A 23972-nucleotide genomic window follows, 5' to 3' on the forward strand; every position below is an offset into this window, starting at 1 on the left:
CTGATACCAACTTGACGCTTTGCAATATGTTATCAACTTGTTCATTTATTTTAAAATTGTCCCCACCCCTTATTCCCAGGGTGAACTGCACATAACAATTCAAGCAATAAAAATATTAACGTCAACAATAGGTATTAAAATCAGTGCTTTTTTTCAGGGAGTATTCAAGGGTACGCAGTACCAGCACCTCTTCTTCTTGCTTAAAAAGTATAGCACTTACTGTAACAACTTCATGCTGAGTACTGGCACCTATTTTTTCTAGAAAAAAAGCACTGATTAAAATAATTGTGTGTCTGTTCTAAACACGGGCAGGAGAAAAAACTCGCATGATAAACTAATTAAATGCAAGCTGCAATATTTAAAAACTTTTTTGGCTGGCTTTTTTGGTCCTTTTTCTATATAGATATGAAAAAAGAACAATGCCTAGCACAGACATTAAGAATAGGGAAAAGAGCACATAAAGGCCTACTTCTGCATTAGACAAAGTCAAGTCCAGTCCCAAAAACTGCACCTTCATGGCTGAATTGTCGATAGGCCGAGCAGTGCTGCTTGTTGGCGCCATAGTAGTACCTAGAAATGTAAGTGAAATTCACATGAATGACACTATGAGCAGGCCTTCTGATCACCCCTCATTTAAATCTTTTTTACTTGCTTCTCCAGCCTTCCAAAATACATCAGGCCATTCGGGCAACTTTTCTGTAAAAATCTAGACTAAATCATTTAAGGACATTACACCAAGGATTTTTTTTTTACACAGCCTACCTTTCGGTAACCACATACCACCTTACTTTCCAGAATGTCATTAACACGATATGCAAGTTTTCTATAAAAGCGAAGTTAAAAGTTTTAAACATTTAGGTTATTTTTACTGTACCACTTCATGGATTTTCCTAACTCCTCAATTAGTAATTTACTTACCTCCAGATTGTGACTCAAGGCACAAATGAGGCCCAGTGGCTGGATCTGGAAAGCCATTACACCGGATGATAGATGAATAATATTTTGAAGACTCCTTTGGAATTCTGGATAGATTTGGGTCTGTATAGTTGGTGTAATACAACCCAAATCTTTCAGCAAAGCCCACTGCCCATTCAAAATTATCCATCAGGCTCCATACAGTGTAGCCTCGCAGATCAACACCATCAAGTACAATTCCTGTTAAGGTGGTGGGGGGAAGAGTTTTAAAATGCAGCCCTATACATGCGTACACTGTACTTTAATGATCAACAGGGAGTGAAAACCAAAGACCCCTTATTAACACTAGGTGCTTTACAAAGTATCCATTCCAAACAGAGAGTGGCTGCACCTTAAAAATCCCAAATTCCTTTTGTATCCACAATCTGGATGATCAAAAAGTCGTCAATTAATGGATTTTTTTTCTCACATCTTCATATTTACTGGCAATGACAACAATGAAACCAGACAGTGGTAACCATTTTAGAGGACGTAATCCAGAGTAAGAGTATGATCTTGTGTCAATGGGAATTAAGCAACATATTCTATCTTGATTCTGGAGACTATTCTTTCACCCCTGAAGTCAATAGAAAGTGGAAGTCCTGGGGCAGCTCCAGAAGACATGTTAACTCCCACACTAAAAACCAGTCGTGCTTTCTGCCCAGCCCTATGCAGATACAGCCACAGAAGGGCCTTACCACCAACTCTGTTGCAAGGAATGCAGGGCAGGGCAGGGCAGAGGATCACAGATCAATTTAAATCCAAGTGTCACAAACATTTGGGGGGTGATTTGGAACCATGTGGAGGGGAAACCATGTACCTTTTAAAGCTTCGTTGATGTAACTCCTTAAGTAGTGAATTCTCCAAGTATCATTGAAGCCCCCGTCTATACGCTCTGAAATCCCATTCTCGGTCACATAAATAGGTGGGTCATTGTATTCTTCCTGGATCCACTTCAGGAGCCTCCTGAAGCCGAAAGGGGTCACCTTCAACCAAAAGGAACCAGAGCCCAGCCAGCTGCGGTCTGTTATAGAGGCAACACCCCTGCAAAAAAAGAACATGATAATAACGTGGGAAAAGGTTATTTGTATTGATCCATTAAAGTCAGCTAGACATCAACCATGAAGACTGGTCAACAGTAGCCTGGTCAACAGTAGTTGGGGGCTTAAGTGTGATGCAGTGTGCAATGCACTGGGTTTAGAGAGGAAAATGGGTGCTCAGCCTTAAAACTTTCTAGTAGATCACCAACTTGATGCCCTCCAGATGTTTTGGAATACAATTTCCATCAGCTACAGCCAGCCCAACCAAGATTATTAGGCACAGAGTGAAAGCACAGATTCCAGAAAAGTATGCATGCTTTGATGCAGTATGAAGTCATGCTCACATCTTACCTATCAGCATCGTAGGATGTAAAGAGAGAAGAATAGTTTAAGTTGGATGCCAATACTGTTGTATAGTGGTTCAAACCAAAGAAGTCAAATGTGCCTTTAATCCTCTGCTTTTCACTTTCAGTAAATTCAGGGAGTCTGCAACACACACAAAATGGGAGAGAGGCTCACATAGATGCATTTAACAAAAGGGAAAGCTTCAATTATCATACTTACTTTTTTAAAGAAAAGGGCACTGTCATTCAGAGCAAAAGTATTGTTTTTAAAAGCAACAGCTGGTAGCTGGAAATTTTAACATGAACAGTAATGATGACCACATGTACTTCACCTTATTCAAAGAGCAGGTACTCAAAAAGACTAGTCCCCTGCTTTGTCTCAATCACCACCCTTTCCTGCTCCCTTGCTGTACTACAGTATTACAGGCTCTGAACATACCCTGGATGGAGGAGAAGGAACTTTCAATATAGGGTGGTTCTGTTTCAAGGGGAGTTTACCCACAACTGTGCTTTAGCTGCTGATTGCCTGCAGCATTAAGCGAAGAGGGCAGTGCACACCAGGAGGAAAGCAGCAGCAGAGGAAAACCACTTTGGGGAGGGTAAATTTGTTCTTGGACACAGCCAGGGTGGCCCTTCAAAATGTGTGGTTTATTTTTATTTCAACAATTTAGATAGAATTGCTTCTAAGTGACATGAGCCAACAGTATGGACCGGCCGTGGTTGTGGTCCAGCTGCTGCAGTTAGTCCTGCCAGACACTTACCTCGATTGGCCGGCACTTCTCTCTTGTATCCTCCTTTTCATCACTTCGCTATAATCACCGTTTCTGAAGATAGGGTGAGCAAACCAACCAGCAAAGAACTACAACAGGGAAATAAAAAGGGATGCTTATTAAGCAACGCTTTGGCAACAGAAGAAGAAGAGTTTGGATTTGATATCCCGTCTTTCACTCCCCTTCAGGAGTCTCAAAGCGGCTAACAATCTCCTTTCCCTTCCTCCCCCACAACAAACACTCTGTGAGGTGAGTGGGGCTGAGAGACTTCAAAGAAGTGTGACTGGCCCAAGGTCACCCAACAGCTGCATGTGGAGGAGCGGAGACGCGAACCCGGTTCCCCAGATTACATGACTACCGCTCTTAGCCACTACACCACACTGGCTCTTCAGGTCTCTTGGCTGAACCAATAGTTACCAGTTCGTCAGACTGACCCAAAAGGCAAAGTCTCATCCCTGTCTCCAAGTGTCTGTTTTTAAAGGATAGTGCAACACCCCCCAAGATATCCAAACAATGGCAGCTGACTGGTCAGGATCGTGGCCAACATTATGATTTGAGTGTTCAGATGAAATATGGTGCCCAAGGATCAACACCTTGGGTCCTTTAGAAGGATTGACATCTTGTTTTGCTGAGTCTCTGAAGCAGAGTTAAGGAAATAATACAAGAGCCTGCCAGAGGAGGCTAAATGACCCCCTAGTCCAGCATTCTGTCCCCATAGAAGCCCCAAAGGGAAACCTGTGAGCAGAACCTGAGTGCAACAGCACTCTTCCCAGCAACTGGTACACAGAGGTTTACTGCCTCCGACAGTGGAGGAGTTCTGTAAGACAAGTGTGCTAGGTCACACCTGGCCTTTGCAATACAGCGTTGCTCCAGGTGGGAAAAGGCCTGCAAGGCAGGATGTATGCATGCACAGCTTAGCTGCACAGAAGTGGAAGCGAGGTCAATCTGGGTACCAGAGGCGGGAGCACTATGTGGAGGGGGGGAGACACACACACACACACACACACACACACACACACACACCCCTCTCCAATCATACGAAGACTTATCATTTATGCATTGACTGGGGGCCTGGCTGGTACACATTCAGGAGCTAGTCCACATGTTCTTGATAGCTTCTTCATGTGTTTGTTACCTACAGCTACAGCTCTGCCTGAGCAGAGGTTTTGTGTCTGTTCTTTCTCTAATTGGAAGATCACATACCCATTAGTGTAGTCCTGGCTACCACAAAGCTGGCAAAGGTGCTATACCGCCCTAAGGAAGTGAAAGCAGGGTGTGTGGCTAAAATGTACTGATGTGGGTCCCTTTGGAGTCATCACATTACCTGGACATATCTCCTGGCAGCGTCGAGGTCCTCCTGCTTGGCAGGGTTCTTGGGTTCAGCCCACTCTACGCTGATGGAAAGAGAGATCAATCCTCCTTGCTTTGGGCGGTATGTTTCATTGTAAAGATGCCAGACTTCTGCATGGGCCTTGATCAAGTTGTGGCCCACTATGTAAGGGGCTCGGCCTGGTCTGGCAGAGATGCCTAAGAAAACAACATGATTGGAAGTGTGTTATTCTGCAGCACTGGACTCAGCTGAAGCAGCAATTAATGGTGCATTTTGATAGTGTTTCTCAATAGTTCTAGGCAATTTGGCTTTCAACCAGGAGACACCTTCAAGAATGGCATCAGATTGTCTCCCACTTTCACTGGGCATCTATCACAAAGCTGTGTTCTCACAAACAACCACACAAGGTCAGATCATCAGTGTCCTTTGGTTCTGCAAAGCTTTGCTCTTGCCAATGAGAACCTATACCTTACCTGGAGCTGAGACTCCATAACCGTAACCAATGTTAGCAATGGCATAGGGTTCGTTCAAGGTTATCCAGAATTTCACCTTCTCGCCAAATCTTTGGAAAAGGATCTCTGCGTAATCTTTAAATTTCTGGATTATAGTCTCATTTTCCCACCCTCCAACATCTTGAAGGGCCTGAGGGAGGTCCCAGTGGTACATAGTTACCTAGAGATGGAGACAAGACATTCACAAACATCTGCCATTTTGTCAAAATAACCAACCATCAAATTGTAGTAGGAAACAGGGGCAATGCAATGGGGGGGGCATACAAAAGTAAAGCTAAATGTGAAGTTTGTCCATTATTTAACTATTAGGCACAGTCAGCCATTTTATGCAGATCTACCACATGTAACTCAACAACAATTCCTGGATTGCGATGGTCGGAAAGCAAACTATTTCCAGAAAACACGTGAGGATTAGCAACACCTTTTACAAGGCTATCGAGACTTTGAACGTAGCATCTTCAGTTCTCCCTTTTCCACCTTTCCCTGAACCCTCATTCAGTCAAGGAAAGCGATAATCAAGAAAGGAGTACAATATGGGATGTATTTCAGAAGTTCTTGCGGCATGACCTGGAAGGTGTAACACAGATGGGACCTGCCATGCCTAATGGTGTCCAGAAAAAGGCTACAGTTTGGGAGTGGAAGATGAATTCCTGATAAAAGTTTATTCTACTTCCTTGTGGATACTTGGAAGAAATCCAATGCAGAAACTTAGATTTCTGGAGCAAAGACACTGCAGTCTCTGCTCTCTTAAAAACCAAGGCAGATTTCATAATTGTTAAGTTCTAGATAAACACCCTGAGCCCACATTATCTTCTGCACAGGTTTAAAATAGGTAGAACTTGTAAGTGACTCCTCTGATTAGAGTATGGCAGCATGCATTTGTGTCAGCCTCTATGAAATGGTCTCTGACCATTTAACACAAGCTAATTGAAGATGTCTGAGAATTGAAGATATTGCCAGGTTCTACAGTGAACACTGATAAACATAATCTAATTAAAAATCAGACTGATAACATATGTTACACCTCTTCCCCTGAGTGCAGAAGTCCAATCATTTACCTGAGGCTGGATATTGGCCGCAAGGAGAGCATCCACAAGCCTTTCATAGTATTTCAGGCCAGCTTCATTTATGTACTTGGTGGTCCCATCAGGGAGAATGCGAGTCCAGGAGATGGAAAAGCGATAATGAGTCACCTGGAGGTCCTTCAGAATAGCCAAGTCTGCCTCCATCTTGTGGTAGCTGTCGCAAGCTACATCTCCATTTTCATCGTTGCCGATTTTCAAAGGCGTATGTGCAAACTGGTCCCAAATGCTGAGACCTTTCCCATCTGCTCTCCATGCCCCTTCGATCTTTAAGGAAACAAATATTTCTCACATTTGTATCCCAGCTCAAGGTGACATACATGCCCCAGCCTCGGTTTTTATCCTCACAACGACCTTGTGGAAGTAGGTTAGGCTGAGAGTGACTAGGCAAAGGTTGCCCAGTGAGCTTCACGGCTGAGTAGGAATCTGAACCAGGGTCTCGCCAACCTTAGCCCACCATTTTAATCCAGGCTTCCCCAACACGGTGCCCTCCAGATGTTTTGGACTACAACTTCCTCAGCCACAAGCTGACTGGCCAATGGTCAGGGATGCTAGGAGTTGTAGACCAAAACATCTGGAGGGCAACAGCTTGGGGGGGGGGAGGCAGCTCTAACCACTACATCACCCTGGCTCTCACCCCAGTGATTCATCATCATCAAGGTCCCCAAGCCTGACAGCATTCAGCTTGCTTAGTTGGCATATTATTCACAAAATGAAGGTTTAGGATAGCTTCCACCAAACAAGCAACCGTCTACCAATAGATTACCTAAACCTGGAGTTTCATTCATGTGGTCTGCAGCATGACGGCAAATCTGTGGTTGAAGACTCACACATCCATGCCATTAAATCCTTATTTGCATTTTTTTATTGCTTCTTGTTGCTCCTTTTATTTCTTATATATTTATATATTACGGAATTCAAATTTCAGTACAATAAAATATGACAGGTAAGGAACAAAAGAAGCAATTAAACTGCAATTAAGTATCATACAGCATCTAGCACAGTGCATTGCAATTTTCACCACAAGCAGAAAAATCATTAAGCTGCTCTGCAATTTTTGAGTGGTCCGGTGGGTGGGGACCAACTGACCTAACCTGATATGCTGATGATGCCACACTCCAATAAAAGTTCTCCGGAAATTCTCCATAAAGGAATTCTTCCTCTTTTGCCAGAGGGATTCCATTTTGACGTATGATTCCAGCGTAATATATCGCTGAACGTTTTGGAGTTCTTGGCCTGTTCGGATTTTCAAAATCAACCTGGTGAAGGCCGAATCTTGGCTCGTAACCATTTAACCATTCAAAACTATCCATGAAAGACCAAGCAACATAGCCACGAACGTTCACGCCGTCCAGCTTGTAGGCTAAAACAGAAAGAAACACTTGCTTAATAGACCATCAATGTAACGATGAGCAAGAAAGTAGAATTGTGAAAAAATACACTAGTTACCCATTATATGTTCACATGCATATTAATAGTCAATCCTTGCCAATTCACAAGTCCCACCGACTTACTCCCTTTCCACAAGCATTATTTATTTATTTAAATTACATACCACCTTTTTCTCCAGGTACAAGAGGAGATGGGCGCTGACAAGCGCAAAAAAAAAAAAAAAAAGGGTAAGGAATTTGCACAATATTTTGTTTCAGCTCTTACTTCATAGTCATGCATTTTCAAGGATAGCAAATCCCCAAACCAGGCTTTACTAAAAACCTTATGAATTATATACCTTTAGGAAAGATCAAAAATTGTATTTATTATAACTATAATTAAAAACCATTATCAAGAAAGGAAAGAAAAAAGGACTTCTGCACACTTTAATGATGTTTTGTACTTATTAAAATGCTATTGACTGTACCATTACACTCTGTGACACAAAGGCTGAGGATGACCAGACTAATTTAATGCATGTAGCAGAAACAACCCTCACGTGTAGCTGTTTGGATAATCCACGGTTTGAGGCCTGTAGCCAGACATTTTGTAGAGAAAAGAGGGAGGCCTGAGGGGTTCAGAACAGTTTCAGAGCAATCAGAATATAAATACAAGTAGCCTAATATGTTTAAAGCTATTTAATTGGGTTCAGTGTTAAAACATGGGTGTGTAAAGTAAATTTCAGGAGGAGCACAACCTTGACTGAATCAGACTCTAGCATGAAGGCTATAACCCTTGTAACCACCCACCTTCTCTTGTGCTCTGGATCAATACCCTCGATCTAGCAATATACTTTAAAAAAACCCAATCACATAACTGGTAATGGTGTGACCAGTGTGTTGTCTAATTTGGCACTCACAGAGTTCTTTTAATGATGCCTTGTGGCGTACAGTGGTGCCTCGCAAGACAAAATTAATTCGTTCCGCGAGTCTCTTTGTCTTGCAGTTTTTTCGTCTTGCAAAGCACGGCTATTAGCGGCTTAGCGGCTATTAGCGGCTTAGCCGCTATTAGAGGCTTAGAAAAAGGGGGGGAAAAGGAAAAAAACTTGCAAGAACTCGCAAGACGTTTCGTCTTGTGAAGCAAGCCCATAGGGAAATTCGTCTTGCGAAGCACCTCAAGACGGAAAACTCTTTCGTCTAGCGAGTTTTTCGTCTTGCGAGGCACCACTGTATAAGCATTTTGTGCTGACTCTGCACAGTTTGGGAATGACTGATCTAGAATCTAAAACTAAAACTAGTCTACACAGACCTCTAACTGATTATTTAGCTGATTACATTGAGCAAACTTCTATTTTTACCCAGTATCTTAAAACTAGACAACCTCAACCTGTTGCGTTATTACAACATCTTTACCTTTCAAAACTTCATCAATGTGTGTTTTGTAATAGAAGATCCTGCTGGTGTCATCAACATCAGACTTGGCTTTTAGCCCAACCCCGTTCTCAGTAATGTAAATGGGAGGATTGCTATATTCCTCTTTGATCCAGTTTAGCAGCCTACGCAGCCCCCAGGGCACTGCCCGCATATTTTCCATTGCCGAGCTAGGCCAAGAAGGGTCAATCTCCAATACTCGTTCTTGATCATACTCGTAAGAATATGGTTTCAGCCTGGTGGTGCTGTGCTTTATAATTCCAGCAGTGTAATAATTCAGGCAAAAGACATCGGCTGTGCCCCTGATATAGTCTTTTTCTTCTTGTGTGAAACCTGGAAGCCGGGAAGATGGTAGTTTCTGTAGTTCACTCCTGTTCCCTACTTTCCACTTCATTGCATCTGGGTAATCGCCGTTTTTAAAAATTGGGTGTGCAAACCACCCTCCCATGAACTGCAGGTAGCGATCAGCAGCTTCTACATCCCGAGGATTGTTTAGTGTCTTTGGCTCAACCCAATCCATGTTGAGACTCAGAGAGATCACACCTTTCTGACTCTCTCTGTATTTCTGGTCATATGTGTGGTAAACTCTTGCATGGGCCTTTAGTATTGCATGAGTAACACTGTAGGATGCATTGCCCGGGTTATCTTTTACATTTGGTGGGAATAATCCCGTATCGTAGCCTAGCACAGAGATGGCAATAGGTTCATTGAAAGTAATCCAGAACTTGACCCTGTCTCCAAATGCCTGAAAACAAAAGTCTGCAAAACTATCAAACAGTTCAACCATCACAGGGTTTCCCCAGCCACCAATGTCTTGTAGAGCTTGGGGCAGATCCCAGTGGTAGAGAGTGACCATTGGTGTGATGTTCTGGGCCAGCAAACCATCAATCAGCCGGTTGTAATAACTGACACCATAGTTATTTATAGAATGGTTTCTTCCATTTGGAAAGATCCGAGGCCACGCCAGGGAGAAGCGATAGGTGTTTACCCTTAAGGCTCTCAGCAAATAAAGATCTTCATCTACTTTATTGTAGCTGTTGCAAGCTATATCTCCTGTATCATTGTTCTTAACATTCCCTGGGATGTGGGTAAAATTATCCCAGATGCTAGGTCCCTTCCCATCTGCATCCCAACCTCCTTCAGTTTGGTAGGCAGCAGTAGAAACACCCCACAGAAAATCTTCTGGGAAGGTGCCATAAAAATATGTGTCTCTTTCCAAATCAGACTGTTTTGAAAATTTCTCCCAAACCACCTTTGCCTTGGAAGGAACTTCAGAAGCTGATAAACTAGGCAGCCGTGGAGGTATGGAAACATCCTTTCTGAGCGGCTGGAGAAATTTTCTTGAGACCGTGCTAGGAAATCCATTATTTTCAATAATGGTGGAGAAGAAATAGGCAGATTCTTTGGGTGTCCTTTGTCTGTTTGCATCTTCAAAATTCACTTGGTGTAGGCCAAACCTTTGACTGTAACCTGCTGGGCCTTCAAAGCCATCAATCAATGATCGGGCAATGTATGCTTGAACATCAACTTCATCTTGCTTTATAGCTGTCAATGAAGGAGATAGAATTTAGTTAAGATTTTTAATCATTTGTTTAAATACATAGCACAACCACACCTATCTTCTTCTCTCAGCATTGCAGCAACGGCATGGATTTTCAGAGGGTAGTCCATATTGTCCCGAGTCAGTGCAAGCTATTATTGCTATTCATCTGCACATTTGAATTTCCTTTTAAAGTCATTTGCATGTAAGAGACAATATACAAAATGGCATAGGGAAGTGATAATGCACTAAAGGAGTTCAAGGACTTTGGCCGGTTCACACATGCATCCTCATCATTACTCAACTATACAGTACTTGGCTATACAGTACCTGGAAGAATACTTCCAGATGTATAAAGTAGCAACCAATCATTTCTATCTGGCTTTGAGCAGCAAGTGAAGCAGCAAATCTTTTCCAGACGTCTGGAATCTAAGTGGCATTATGTAGCCAGGTGTGCAGTTCTTTTCCCCAGCTCTACATTAAAAGGTAAAGGTAAAGGACCCCTAACAGTTAAGTCCAGTCGTGAACAACTCTGGGGTTGCCGCGCTCATCTCGCTTTACTGGCTGAGGGAGCCAATGTTCGTCTGCAGAAAGTTTTTCTGGGTCATGTGGGCAGCATGACTAAGCCGCTTCTGGTGAAACCAGAGCAGCGCCGAAAACGCCGTTTACCTTCCCACTGGAGTGGTACCTATTTATCTACTTGCATTCTGACGTGCTTTCGAACTGCTAGGTGGGCAGGAGCAGGGACCCAGCAACAGGAGCTCACCCTGTCGCGGGGATTCGAACTGCCGACCTTCCGATCAGCAAGCCCAAGGCTCAGTGGTTTAGACCACAGCGCCACCCGCATCCCAGCTCTACATTAGGATCATGTTTATATATTCCTTCCTCACTTACAGCACTGCAGATCATGTATTCTTTCCCAGCCACCACACCCGCAATTTAATGGCAGGGAAAGGAGTGAGAGAGAGAAAAGAACCAGATATAAGACAATTCTTTTTGGAGGGGAAAGGGTTGAAGTGACAAAACTGGTTCCTAGGGGGAAGAGATGAACCACAGAGGCTACAACAATGTAAATAGCACATAATTGGCCAAACAATTTGCTAACAGCTGCGCGATAGGTCATCTATCTATATCTTGGGGAAATTGTGCAACTGTTCCAGTGCGTTAAAAAACAACAACTGGTCAGATTTTCTGAGCCCTGAAAACAAAAAAAAAAGGAAGGTAATGGGAAATGTGGGAAGAGTATGTATTGATCACTATGTCATGCAGATGACATAAGTACATGTAAATTCCACAGTAAATGTCCAAGGTTGAAGCAGCCTGACTCTTGAAAAGCCTTGTGAGTGAAGCAATGTGAAAATTCTGTCTGTGGCATGTAATCTTTGATGGTTCATTCCTATGAGTAAATCACTACAGGATACAGGAGTAACCAAAAAGGAATGAAGATGCAAGGTGTGAACTAGCATTCTCATGTTCAGGCATTCAGGGGTTACAAACTAGGCATTCCTTGATGTCCTTTATCATGGGGTGACAAAATATACTCTGGCTGGGATGAATGCATTAATTACATCGTTTTCCACCAGGCTCAACTCAAAAGAGCATCCAGACCTGTTTGGAGGTGCAGAGCAAAACAGTCCTGCATCTTCTAAGCAGGCAGGTCAAAATCTGATAGCTAAGCAAGGAAGTCTCAGGCGCTGTCCTTCAAGCCAACCTAGGTAAGCAACCTGTGTATTTCATACACTGCATTTAAGCTGCTTTTCTAACACTGTATGCCTATTACCCGGCAAAACTGTTCTTTTGAGGACATTTAATTAAAGTATTAAATTTGCTTCCGATTAGTTAGGTCAGTGTCTCAAACCATTTTTAAATGAAAATCATCACATTTAAAAAGTGATGTTTGCATGCCATGTTCACATGGTGAACATATCTACTCATTCCATTCCTTTCCCCACTGGGACGGGGCATGATATTTACAGTTATGCTGGAGATTGACAGGAATGTGATAAGATCTTGGAGGATATTGTGTTGAAAGGGAACAGGGGGCTAAGTCAATAAACTTGACTTCATCCTGACAGGTTTACTTTCAATTCCCTTTTGCATGCCTGTTCCCTGCCCCAATTCATAACAGCCCCTTGTACCTTTCAAAGCCTCGTTGATATAAAGCCGGTAGTAATCCACTCTCACGGTGTCATTAACAAGATCGCCTCCGTCACCTGTGGGCGCCCCATTGTCTGCTATATAAATTGGAACCCTTGTTATCCCAGTATATTCTTTGGACACAAACAGCAGCAGTCTCCTCAGCCCCCAAGGCACTGCGTAGAGCCAAGGTGCAGCCGTCTGCGGCCAAGAAGGATCCACGTGTTGGGAAAAGTCTCCGATATCCTCATAAGTTGGAGCGCAGCTATGATTCACTGGAGCACTGATGAGCCTGGAAGTGTAGTGGGAAAGGCCAAAGAAGTCAGCCGTCCCCTTCACTTGCTGCTTCTCCTCATCGGTGAACCCGGGGAGCTTGGCGATGGGAGTTGAGCACTGCTGGTTCTTCTCCTGGATCTGGGATTTCAGGACTTCTGGGTAATCGCCGTTGACGAATATCGGGTGAGCAAACCAGCCCAACATGAAGTGCAAGTAGCGTTCTGCCGCTCTCACATCCTCGGCACTGCTTGGGGTCTTGGGTTCAGCCCAGTCTGAATTCAATACTATTCCCACCTTCCCATGCTGTTCAGGGCGGTACTGGGTATCATAAATGTGCCAGGCTCGAGAATGAGCTTTGAGAATAACATGAGCCACCTTTTTTATGGGAAGGAAGGAAAAAGTATTATTCCACTGAGTACAACTCACTGGTAGAGCACATCATTTTCATGAAGGAAGTGCCCCCACTTCTCATCCTTTACATGATCTATATACAGTGGTACCTCGGGTTACATACGCTTCGGGTTACATACGCTTCAGGTTACAGACTCCGCTAACCCAGAAATAGTACCTCGGGTTAAGAACTTTGCTTCAGGATGAGAACAGAAATTGTGCTCCGGTGGCGCAGCAGCATGAGGCCCCATTAGCTAAAGTAGTGCTTCAGGTTAAGTACAATTTCAGGTTAAGAACGGACCTCCGGAACGAATTAAGTACTTAACCCGAGGTACCACTGTAAATGCTAGGGAAGGCCTCTGCTTGAGACTTTGGAGAACTGCTTTCAACTGCAGCAGAGAAGGGTAGCCAATATGGATTCCCTCCAGATGTTGTTGGACTCCCATTAGGCCCAGTCAGCATGGCCAAAGGTCAGGAATGGGGAGGGGGGAGTTGTAGCCCAACAACATCTGAAGGTACAACATTGGACTACGCTTGGGCTTGCTGGACCAAGTAGAAAGACAGGTTTATACGTAAAAACAAAATAAAAAAATTCCTTCCAGTAGCACCTTAAAGACCAACTAAGTTAGTTCTAGGTATGAGCTTTCGTGTGCATGCACACTTCTTCAGACAGAGAAGCCAGTAGGAGAACATTTCAATCTCCCAGGACATTCTATACAAGATCTCAAAGTAGCTGTTCTATTACAAAGGAATTTCAGAAATAGACTGGAAAGAGAAGCTGCTGAATTGCAACTTATTACCAAACTTAAAACCATGGAGAGACCTGGTCTTAACAAAGACATTGGATTCTTATCTCATTATACATGACAAAGCCATTTTTCACCTTCTCACCCCTTGCTTTTTCCTGTAAGACCTATTGCAGTTGTTAAGAGTCGTCAACAGGCTCATCACAGCTATCTGCCAATCACCCATTCCCACCACCCTTCTGAGTAATACCCTTCCCCACCTTCCCACTATTTAGAAGGGTCTGGTGACTTCTGTTTCAGTGTATCTGAAGAAGTGTGCATGCACACGAAAGCTCATACCAAGAACTGACTTAGTTGGTCTTTAAGGTGCTACTGGAAGGAATTTTTTTATTTTGTTTTGACTATGGCGGACCAACACGGCTACCTATCTATAACAGGTTTATACGTACACACCATTGATATTTGCAGCCCACTACATTTCCTCATAACATTCAAATGATATTTGAGGGGCCCAGGCTCCAACCCCCTCCCACCTCAAGGCTTAAAGAGATCAGATAATTATAGCAGCTTTTTGTCATACCTTAGCTCAAAATCAACTTTGCACCATGTCATAAAGAACACTTACTACAGTTTGCAATGCAGGAAACAGTTCCTTCAAATGCAAGAGAACTACCTTCTCACTTATTTGCTTGCTGCTGCAACATTTCCAGTCCCCAACATCTGAAAACATGGCTGTAGTATATGGTATTGTAGTATCAATAAAAGTATCTGTCCTAAACTGGTTTCAATTCCAGTCTGCTAAAGATTCCATTTCTTCCCCCAACTCCTTTCTTTGGAAGCCAAAGCGTCCTGACAACTAAATCTAAATTAGCCTATATTCCAAGTAACTGGTAACATAATATACGCTCATGTGGCAGAAACTATTCCCAGAGCAAGCTAATCCAGGTCTGCCTACAGGCTGATACATGTGCTGCATGTACCGTATTTTTTGAACCATAGGGCGCACCCAGTTCCCCCCCCCCCAGCCCCAAAGAGCAGCGTACAGGCTGCACACAACCTCTCCCTGCCAGAGGGGTTGCGTGCAGCTATGGAAGAAGGCAAGGCAGCGAGCGGGATGGATCCCGCTCGCTGTTCTGGCTTCCGCTTTAGCCCCGTGCAGCCTCTCCTTGCGGAGGGGTTGCGCGCAGCTATGGAAGAAGGCAAGGCAGCGAGTGGGATGGATCCCGCTCGCTGTTCTGGCTTCCCCTTTAGCCCCGTGCAGCCTCTCCTTGCTGGGAGACGCTGCGCAGGGCTAAAGAATCCATAGCCCCGTGCAGCCTCTCCCTGCGGAGGGGTTGCGCGCAGCTATGGAAGAAGGCAAGGCAGCGAGTGGGATGGATCCCGCTCGCTGTTCTGGCTTCCCCTTTAGCCCCGTGCAGCCTCTCCTTGCCGGGAGACGCTGCACAGGGCTAAAGAAGCCATAGCCCCGTGCAGCCTCTCCCTGCCGGAGGGGTTGCGCGCGGCTATGGCAGAAGCCTGCATTCGCTCCATAGGACGCACACACATTTCCCCTCAATTTTTGGAGGGGAAAAACTGTGTCCAATTGAGCGAAAAATACGGTATTCAGAAACTGTCCATCAGCCAGTCTCATGGCAGGACAGTCACATGATGGATAGCTGTGTGGTATTTGTAAGGCAATAAAAAAATCCCTGGGATTCTTCCCTGAAGATGTCCTGACATCTACTCAGTTATCTGTATTGATGTATGGTTACAAAATCCTCACAAATCTGCCAGGAAATATTGAATGTGCCAGTAGTTCTCATTGTACCACCTGCTTATACATTCTGTTTTAGAAGTTAGAGATAAGATACCCAATATTTGGAAATCTTTGCCAACCCCTTTTAAATTTTTAAAACCCCTTGAAGCACAATACCCTAATAAAACTCTTTTCTTCCTCCTTATACCTAAGTGGTGCACAAACATTCTGATACACTGCTCAACTGCACTATGATCTCAGGTGTGGAAGCAGAGAAAAATAACTTCTGCTGATCCAAGAGATTCCTAGTCTACTTGTAGATATGGGTTTAAAGATGCTTATTTGGGCAACCACTTCTGAATATAAAGGTAAAGGGACCCCTGACCATTAGGTCCAGTTGTGGACAACTCTGGGGTTGCGGCGCTCGCTTTATTGGCTGAGGGAGCCGGCGTACAGCTTCCAGGTCATGTGGCCAGCATGACTAAGCCGCTTCTGGCGAACCAGAGCAGCACACGGAAACGCCGTTTACCTTTCCGCCACAACGGTACCTATTTATCTACTTGCACTTTGACATGTTTTCAAACTGCTAGGTGGGCAGGAGCTGGGACCGAGCAATGGGAGCTCACCCCGTTGCGGGGATTCGAACCCTAAACCTTCTTATTGGCAAGTCCCAGGCTCTGTGGTTTAACCCACAGTGCCACCTGCGTCCCACCTCTGTATAGGATGCCAAATATACAGTGGCCCCTATCAGGAGCAAGATAATGGGTTTTTTCTTCAGTGCATGAAAATGCTTCTGAGGGTCCCTTCCAACATTACACAACCAGTGTCTCTCTAACCACACTGCAGCCACTTCCAATACTACTCTGTAGTGCCAGAAGTAACATGCAAGGAGTTTGTTCTATGCTGTGACACCCTTCCCTGCCAGTATTGTTCCAAGCCCTGGGAGGGACAACTCTCTGACATGGGAAGAAGCCAAGTGGTGTAAGAGCTATGAGAGAATGGTTTCCGTGCCACCACAGTTCCAATGGCAGAGACCCTTCTCTGGAATGTATCATGTCAATACCATTAAGGTAGACAAGAAAGCCAGAGAGCCATTTCAGAATGAAAAGGGCACAAATCCAGCCAATCTCGATTTTTTCCATTCATGTTATCTGATGGTTAAATCAAAACATCTGGGGGTTCAAAGCCATCCTCTGAACAAGAACAGTGACCAACTGAAGGGTCAACTGCATGCTCACACACTTGCTGCAAGATTGCTGATACTATAGATTAGAACACGGTAGCTTGACCAGACCTAAAGACTCATTTGCACATTGACTCCATTCATGCCCTCTGGTAGAATCAGACATGGGGCCAAGTCTGGTGAGAGAAGAACTAGATTAGGAGGCAATGGTCCACCTTTTCTATTTGTGGAGTCAACACAACCCGTAAAATTAGGCCCAAACTGCTGCACTTGTTGTCAGTACCTGATAGGATGCCACGGCTGGATCAATAATTCCTGGAGGATGCTGCCCAGTGCCATATCCAGCGTAGCTAATGACCCAGGGTTCATGGAAGGTAATCCAGAATTTAACACGATCCCCAAAAGTGGCAAAGCAGAACTCTGCATATTCTGCAAAGGCAGTGACGATGCTCTCGTTTTGCCAGCCACCAAGATCCTGCAGAGCTTGTGGCAGGTCCCAGTGGAACAAGGTCACCATGGGCTCAATATTTGAATCCAGCAAGCTGTCTATCAGTTTGTTGTAGTAATCTACGCCTTGAGGGTTCAAGCTGCTCTTACTCCCATTGGCAAAAACCCTAGGCCAGGATATAGAAAATTTATAAATATTTGGGCGAAGGCCTCTAAGGAGATAAACGTCATAATCCAGCTTGTGGTAGCTATCGCATGCAACATCAGCTGTTTGATTCATGTGGGCATGGCCCTGGTGCCCGTATTGATCCCAAATGCTCTCCCCTTTCCCAGCCTCTCTCCAGGCTCCTTCCACATTGAAGGAACCTGTCGATGTGCCCCAGAGAAAACCGCTAGGGAAAAGGTCAAGCAAAAAGGAGTCTCTCTCCAGCTCAGGTTGGCTGGCAAATCTTTCCCAAACTGCTTGATAGGATGAAAGTGGAGCAATAGTAGGTATCAGGGTTTCCTTTGCCTTTGGTTGGCCGGCCAGATTTCCTGTGTTTGTGCTAAAAAAAGAAAGAGAGAATATGTCAACAAGTTAGGCACCAGGCATAAACATTCCTCTTCTCCCAGGCCTCTGGCTAATTAAACAATCTATGGTCGTTCAAAATAGGGGAGGGGGTCATTGTTTTATTTGTTACTATATTGTGTATTTTGTATTTTAAACTACCCTGTGATCTTCAGAGGAAGGGCAGAACAGAAATGCAGTAAGTTAAATAAATAAATCAAACTTGTATTGTCATTAAATTTTTATTCAGGATGGATAAGCATTCAAATCAGGCTGAAAATAGAGATTTCAAATATCGTGGGTATCAAACTTACAGAAATTTATCCAGTTTTTCGTTGTTTTTTTTTAATGTGGCAAGCCTAAATCTGTATAACAATGATCATCTACATATAGATTAGCGGTGGGGAATCATAGGCTTTGGGACTAATTGTGAACTGCTGGACCTCTCTATGTGGCCCTCAGGATTCTCCCCAGGCCACTGAGGAGGGTGCAGAGAGCATTGGCCCTGCTCTCTGCACCCTCCCCAATGGCTTTCGCATGGCTAGACTGTGTCCTTGAACTGTGATAATGTCTCTTGCCTTCTTGGATAGAGAAATAGGTGGAACCTCTGGCTTTCTGTAGCTGGAATGTAGCAATGTAAGAGTCACATTGATTCCTCCACTCAATTTTAGCTCTGTCCCCGCCCACTACCACCACTGCCATGTGGCTCCCAGAAGGTTGCTCACGACAGAATGTGGCCCTTATCCCTGAATAAAAGAAACTCTAACTATTCAGCTAAACATACAGATTCATGAAGCCTGCTAGTCTATGTTCCATATTTATATTACACAGTTGAAACGTTATTTGCTACATCCTGATTAAATATACATATACCCAGTGCTTTTTGTAGTTAAAAAAAAGAGAGAGTGAGAGAGAGAGCTGGCAGGACTCATACCTTGATAAAAATGACATTGGTGCCAGCACAAAATGGCTGCCAATGTCAGCAACAACAAGAAGAAAAAAAGGTAACAGTATTGCATACCATAGAGTACCATCATTGGAATATACATCTATATTAGATACTTGTATACACATGCACACACGTATGCATGCAGAAACACACACATACACACACAAACATATGCCTGTGTAAGGACTGTAGTCTTAATTGTGCAAGTAGCACAGCTTCATAACCAAACTAGTTTAACATTAAAAATTAACATTTTGTACCAAATTGCTTGAACGGACGAGCTGTTCATGACGCAATTCACATCATACCCTATTGCCCATGCTTGAACTTCAGAAATGGCTGAAAATAGAGGGGGGGGGGAGAGAGAAAGAGAAGAGAAGTGTATCAGCACAATGGAAAAGGGCACACATTAGGCCAGTAACATCCAGTCCTATGCTATAGTTCTTTTTCAGTGAAGCCCCACTTCCTGTAAATAGTACCAAGGTCTCTCTCGGACAGTAATAGTGGGGACAGGCGGTAGTGGGGAGAGACTTGGCTCATTTCCACCAGGAGCTGTGCATTCAGTATTGTGGGCCCAATTCTGTGGAACTTTCTCACAACTGAGATCAGACAGCCCCCCCCCCCCCCCAGCAAAATTGGTGCAGGTAAATTTTTCATTTCAGCAGGCGTTTAAAGTAGCTTTTCTGATTTTACTGTTAACTTTAACCAATTCTATCCTCAGTAAATCTTTTGTAACTTCACTGTATACCACTTGGAGACCATGCTATTAGGTGATATATAAAGGGTTGAAATAAATACATACATATACGGACGACAGCATAGCCTGTATTGTATTTCACTTCCACCCACACATCCAAAATACCACACAGGCAAGCCACAAGACCACAGTTCCTTCCTACAGAAGACACTTACCACTGAAAATGGAAGCCACTGTTGCAAATCGGTTTTCTTGCAAGGAGGAACACTCGTGGAACTTGAGACTAAAGAGCAAAATACCCATATTGTTCGTCCCCATATGCTATAAACGAAAAAGCAAAGCAAAATGCATGAGTTGTATCAAGGAGGACTGTCAAAACTGTGTGACATCACCTCCCGTGTCCATCTATAACAGATAGCATCCATATAGAACACTTGGTACAATTGCTAAGAATTACCTGTAGCTCATCCAGGAACTTTTGGAAAGCTGCTTCCCTTTCACAGTTGTACTGAAGGTTGAGAGAGAGAAAGTCCAGAGAGTCCTGGAATCAAAACAGAGCATTGTCATAGAGAGATATAGCATTTATAATAACTGATGTTACACTTTAGGCAGCAGCTACATCTATTATTATTACTTTATATTTGGAACCAGAGTTCCTCTATTGACATTCTTCCTTATTTTCTAGGTGGGATTCAATTGGGCAAGAGTTTGGCTTGCACAGTGGGGCTCCTCCCTCCTCTCCCCAAGTCCCTGAAATTTGCTCAGGGGAGGGTGTTGCGAGGACACCCAGAAAAGCACACAAGTGTAGGGGGGATCATTCCATCTGACTAGCCAAAATGCTCTCCCTAATGGAATGATTGACATAGTGCGCCGTAAATTACGTAACAATTAATTCCGCCTCATTCTCAAATAAAGAATCATTAACGTATCACCAATTTTCTTGGAGAGCTCTTTAACTGAAGTTTCATGGGGTGAGGGATAAGAGAAATTCTGAATCATCTTGCATGTCATGCTTCTGGTTTTTCCCTCACATGTAAAATGCCAATTTGAAAAATAATGAAAGGTTGGTAAATGATCTTTAAGAGTGATAGACTAAAATAGTTAAAATAGATATATTTTAACTATATATGAAAATAGTTAAAATAATATATTTTAACTATATATGAAAATGAAAAATGGGTCTGTGGGTTGACATTTTCAGGGAATACCTCTGGTTGTTATGAGGTAAAAAGGTAAATAAAGGATCGCTGGACAGTTAAGTCCAATCAAAGGCGACTATGGGGTGCAGCGCTCATCTCACTTTTCAGGCCGAGGAAGCCAGCGTTTGTCCATAGACAGCTTTCAGGGTCATGTGGCCAGCATGACTAAACTGCTCCTGGCGCAATGGAACACCGTGGCGGAGACCAGAGCGCATGGAAATGCCGTTTACCTTCCCACCACAGTGGTACCTATTTATCTACTTGCACTGGTATGCTTTCAAACTGCTGGGTTGGCAAAAACTGGGATAGAGCAATGGGAGTTCACCCTGTTGGGCAGATTCGAGCCACTGACCTTCTGATTAGCAAACCCAAGAGGCTTAGTAGTTTAGGCCACCGCACCAACCAAAACCCCCTAATTATGAGAAAGTGACAACTATGTATCTATCTAGAAAGAGGCAACTCTGCTTTGGCAAATAACTTCCAGAGAGTTGTAACCTGCCCAGGGAGCTTATGGGGAAGAATAGTTAAGATATCTTATAAAACAAGCAAATAAACAAGCCACTGATATGCCCACCCTTCATTCGTCTAACCCCCTTTTATAACCATCTAAGTGGCAATGGGTTTCACAAAAGAATTAGGCATTGAAATAATTTCTTTCCTCTGGCTTTACTGGATATGCTGTTGTAAGAGTCCTAAGAAAATAAAAGGCGTTACCAGAATTGAAGTCAACAAAGATCTTGCTGACACCAGCCCAGCATCACTAACATCTAGTGAAATGGACACTTTCCCATCTGTAAATGAGAGACAAAGTATGTTGTCAATTTTACTTTCAAAATTTCAATGCAAGGAGAGGGAATACTTTCACTAGAAGCAATCTCCAGGAATTCCTTTATAGTTTTCTCATTATATACTGTATTGGCCTGAATATAAGCCTCACTTTCCCCCAAATTCTGACTGTGAAAAGTTAAAGCGTGGCTTAAATTTGCGACCTTACAAAAATGGGCTCCTATGATATCACTGCTGAAACAGACATACGGTAAAACGGTATGGGCATGAGTGCCTGCGGAATTTTAAGGGTTCGGGTATTGTCTTTTTTTCTCCCCCCCCCCCCCGAATTTTAAAGGTGCGGCTTATATTTGAGTGTGGCTTATATTCGGGCCAATACGGTAGTGACATCAACATTCATGTGCCCTACAAACTGATCTCTGCCCCAATTCTAAGTTTGGTGGAGTATACTGCATGTAATATATTCAAGCAATGTGTGTTCATCTGAATGAACTTCTGTTCAGTATCAGGAGGAGGAGGAGGAGAACAACAAGTTCTTTGCACTTAAGCCTTAATGGAAAAAGTGTGGGCTGAGAGGAGATTTGAATGAAGAGATCGTTCTGATTTTAGCTGTGTTCTCTCCACGTCATTCTTAAATATTATAAGGCTCCTTGGCCCATTTGTTCAGCAGACAAGAAATAATTTTGGCAGGAGTCTTAGAAAGATGGCGCAGGACAATGGCTGGGCCCATCTAAGAGGCCTGGTGGGCAAGACAGAAGAAGTCAAAGGATTTTTTTTCTTAGATGAAAGACGTCCCTCCCCTCCCAGCAAGATAGCGATCAGAACTTCCAAGGCCTGTGCAGTATCAGTATGTGCACAGAAGTCACGTCTTCCATACGCACTTCATTCACATGCACACCCCATACGCATAGTGCATGTTACATTATCCAGAGGCACATCCCATGTTCCCTCCTCCCCACCAATTTCTTTACCTTCTGCTGAGTATTTTTCATGGTAGATTTCATAAGCTTTCTCATGTGCTGAAGCTAGCACCTGCAAAGGGAGGGCCAGCGGATCTCCATGAGGCAAGCGCTCCATGTCCTCAGGCAGGCTGCCAAAAGTGAGCCAGGTGTCCACCAAGTCGCCAAAAGATGCAAAGGAAAATTCTGCATATTCCACAAAAAGGTCGGTGAAAGTCACAGATTTGCTCAAAGCAAGCCGGGTCTCCAAAGACTTCGGCAAACGTTTCTGATGTAGAATTAAAACCGGTTCAATGCCAGCTGCTTTGAGAGTTCTCAGAAGTTGTCTGTAGCATTCAACGTTTGTCCGGTTGGGGTTTCGGGCATTTGCCTCTGGAAGGATGCGAGTCCAAGGCAAGAAGACTTTAAAATGGGTCACACCACTTGAACGGAGCTCAGCGAAGTACGGCGGCAGAGAAGGTAAGGAAGACCCATCGCAAAGGTAGTTTGACTGTCCTGTTGCAGAACTGAGAGGTTCTCTTAGAAGTCCACTTTGGAAGTTTAAATTACTTACTAAGTCATCGCTAAGAGGGCCGGCGACTAAAATAAATTTCTGAGTAAGATCCCAGCCTACTCCAAAGCAAGGCAAAGGAAACAGAAAAACCAAACACACCTTGTACACCAGTGCCATATCTGCTAATGCAATGGTGGAAGAACTTGTGCCACTCTTATACTACATCAGAGATAAAATTAACAACTTGTGCAATCACGAAGATGCAAAGTTCCCTAACCTCAACGTACACAAAGATAAGACAATCAAAGGTTTAAGTCCCACTGAAGGTGCTATTATTAATGAATCATATGCAGAGTATTGAAGAAATAAAGTTGCTGGGCTTAACAATACAGGCCTCAATACAGATATTGGAAAACTCCATTTAGATAACTAGAAGATACTAAAATGCAGGGCTCCCAAATCAAAGCTGCTAACACAAGTGCAGAGAATTGGAAGGAAAATAGTTAACATTCCCCTCGATAAAAAACCCCATTGTTTTCTACCCAAAGTTTACTCCGAGATCAGAATAAGAAAATAATAGTAAAAAACAGCATGCAGAAAATCTTATACACAGAATAGACAGCATGTCAACGATAATTATTGTGTGGGCTTGACTTCCATTTTACATTAAGAACAGGAACTGGCACTGGTGGGGTGGGGATGACAACAACGACAAGTGACCCTTCCTCCTGTGCGCTTTTCTCACCCCAAGTTACTGCCACCCAGATACTTTGGGAGCAAAGAGCTGGGGGCGAGGATTGTGGTCAGGAAAACAGCATGTGTGGGAAGTCAGACCTGCCCTTGCATGCCATGGCCTGCATTCCCATCCCTGTATCGCTACTCTTTCTTTTAATAAAACCAAGTGCAGGCCTGGGATAGAGCCTCACGGGCCAAATGTATCATCTACTCATGGTCTTAATGTGTTTCTATGTGAGGGTGATATCATCATACTCATACCAAGTCCCAAACATTTAAGCCTATAATTCAAGCATTGAACAATAGATCCCAAATCCGGTT

The 23972-nt window shown here is 43.7% G+C and overlaps 1 protein-coding gene across 2 annotated transcripts; it reads right to left on the reverse strand.

Annotated features, from left to right (window-relative positions):
- Window positions 1-29: 29 nt before the first annotated feature.
- LCT (lactase) lies at window positions 30-23919 on the reverse strand. 2 transcript variants are annotated; one of them, XM_081870421.1, is made up of 17 exons: window positions 22436-23919; window positions 21393-21469; window positions 19937-20020; window positions 19695-19800; window positions 19043-19121; window positions 17123-17831; window positions 12512-13160; window positions 8816-10378; window positions 7127-7395; window positions 6009-6299; window positions 4912-5110; window positions 4433-4635; window positions 3100-3197; window positions 2346-2480; window positions 1775-1998; window positions 919-1155; window positions 30-570 (listed from the first exon to the last, which is right to left on the reverse strand). In XM_081870421.1, exons 1-17 carry the CDS (start codon window positions 23091-23093, stop codon window positions 359-361), a joined length of 5793 nt encoding a protein of 1930 aa, XP_081726547.1. In that variant the 5' UTR covers window positions 23094-23919; the 3' UTR covers window positions 30-358. The 2 variants fall into 2 exon arrangements, with proteins under 2 accessions (XP_081726547.1, XP_081726548.1); XM_081870422.1 differs by lacking the exons at window positions 19695-19800; window positions 21393-21469; window positions 22436-23919 and having other exon boundaries at window positions 19937-19955.
- Between the last annotated feature and the right edge of the window lie 53 nt (window positions 23920-23972).

The sequence above is a fragment of the Podarcis erhardii genome, assembly GCF_964252035.2.
Source record: "Podarcis erhardii genome assembly, chromosome: 1".
Classification (NCBI taxonomy): domain Eukaryota; kingdom Metazoa; phylum Chordata; class Lepidosauria; order Squamata; family Lacertidae; genus Podarcis; species Podarcis erhardii.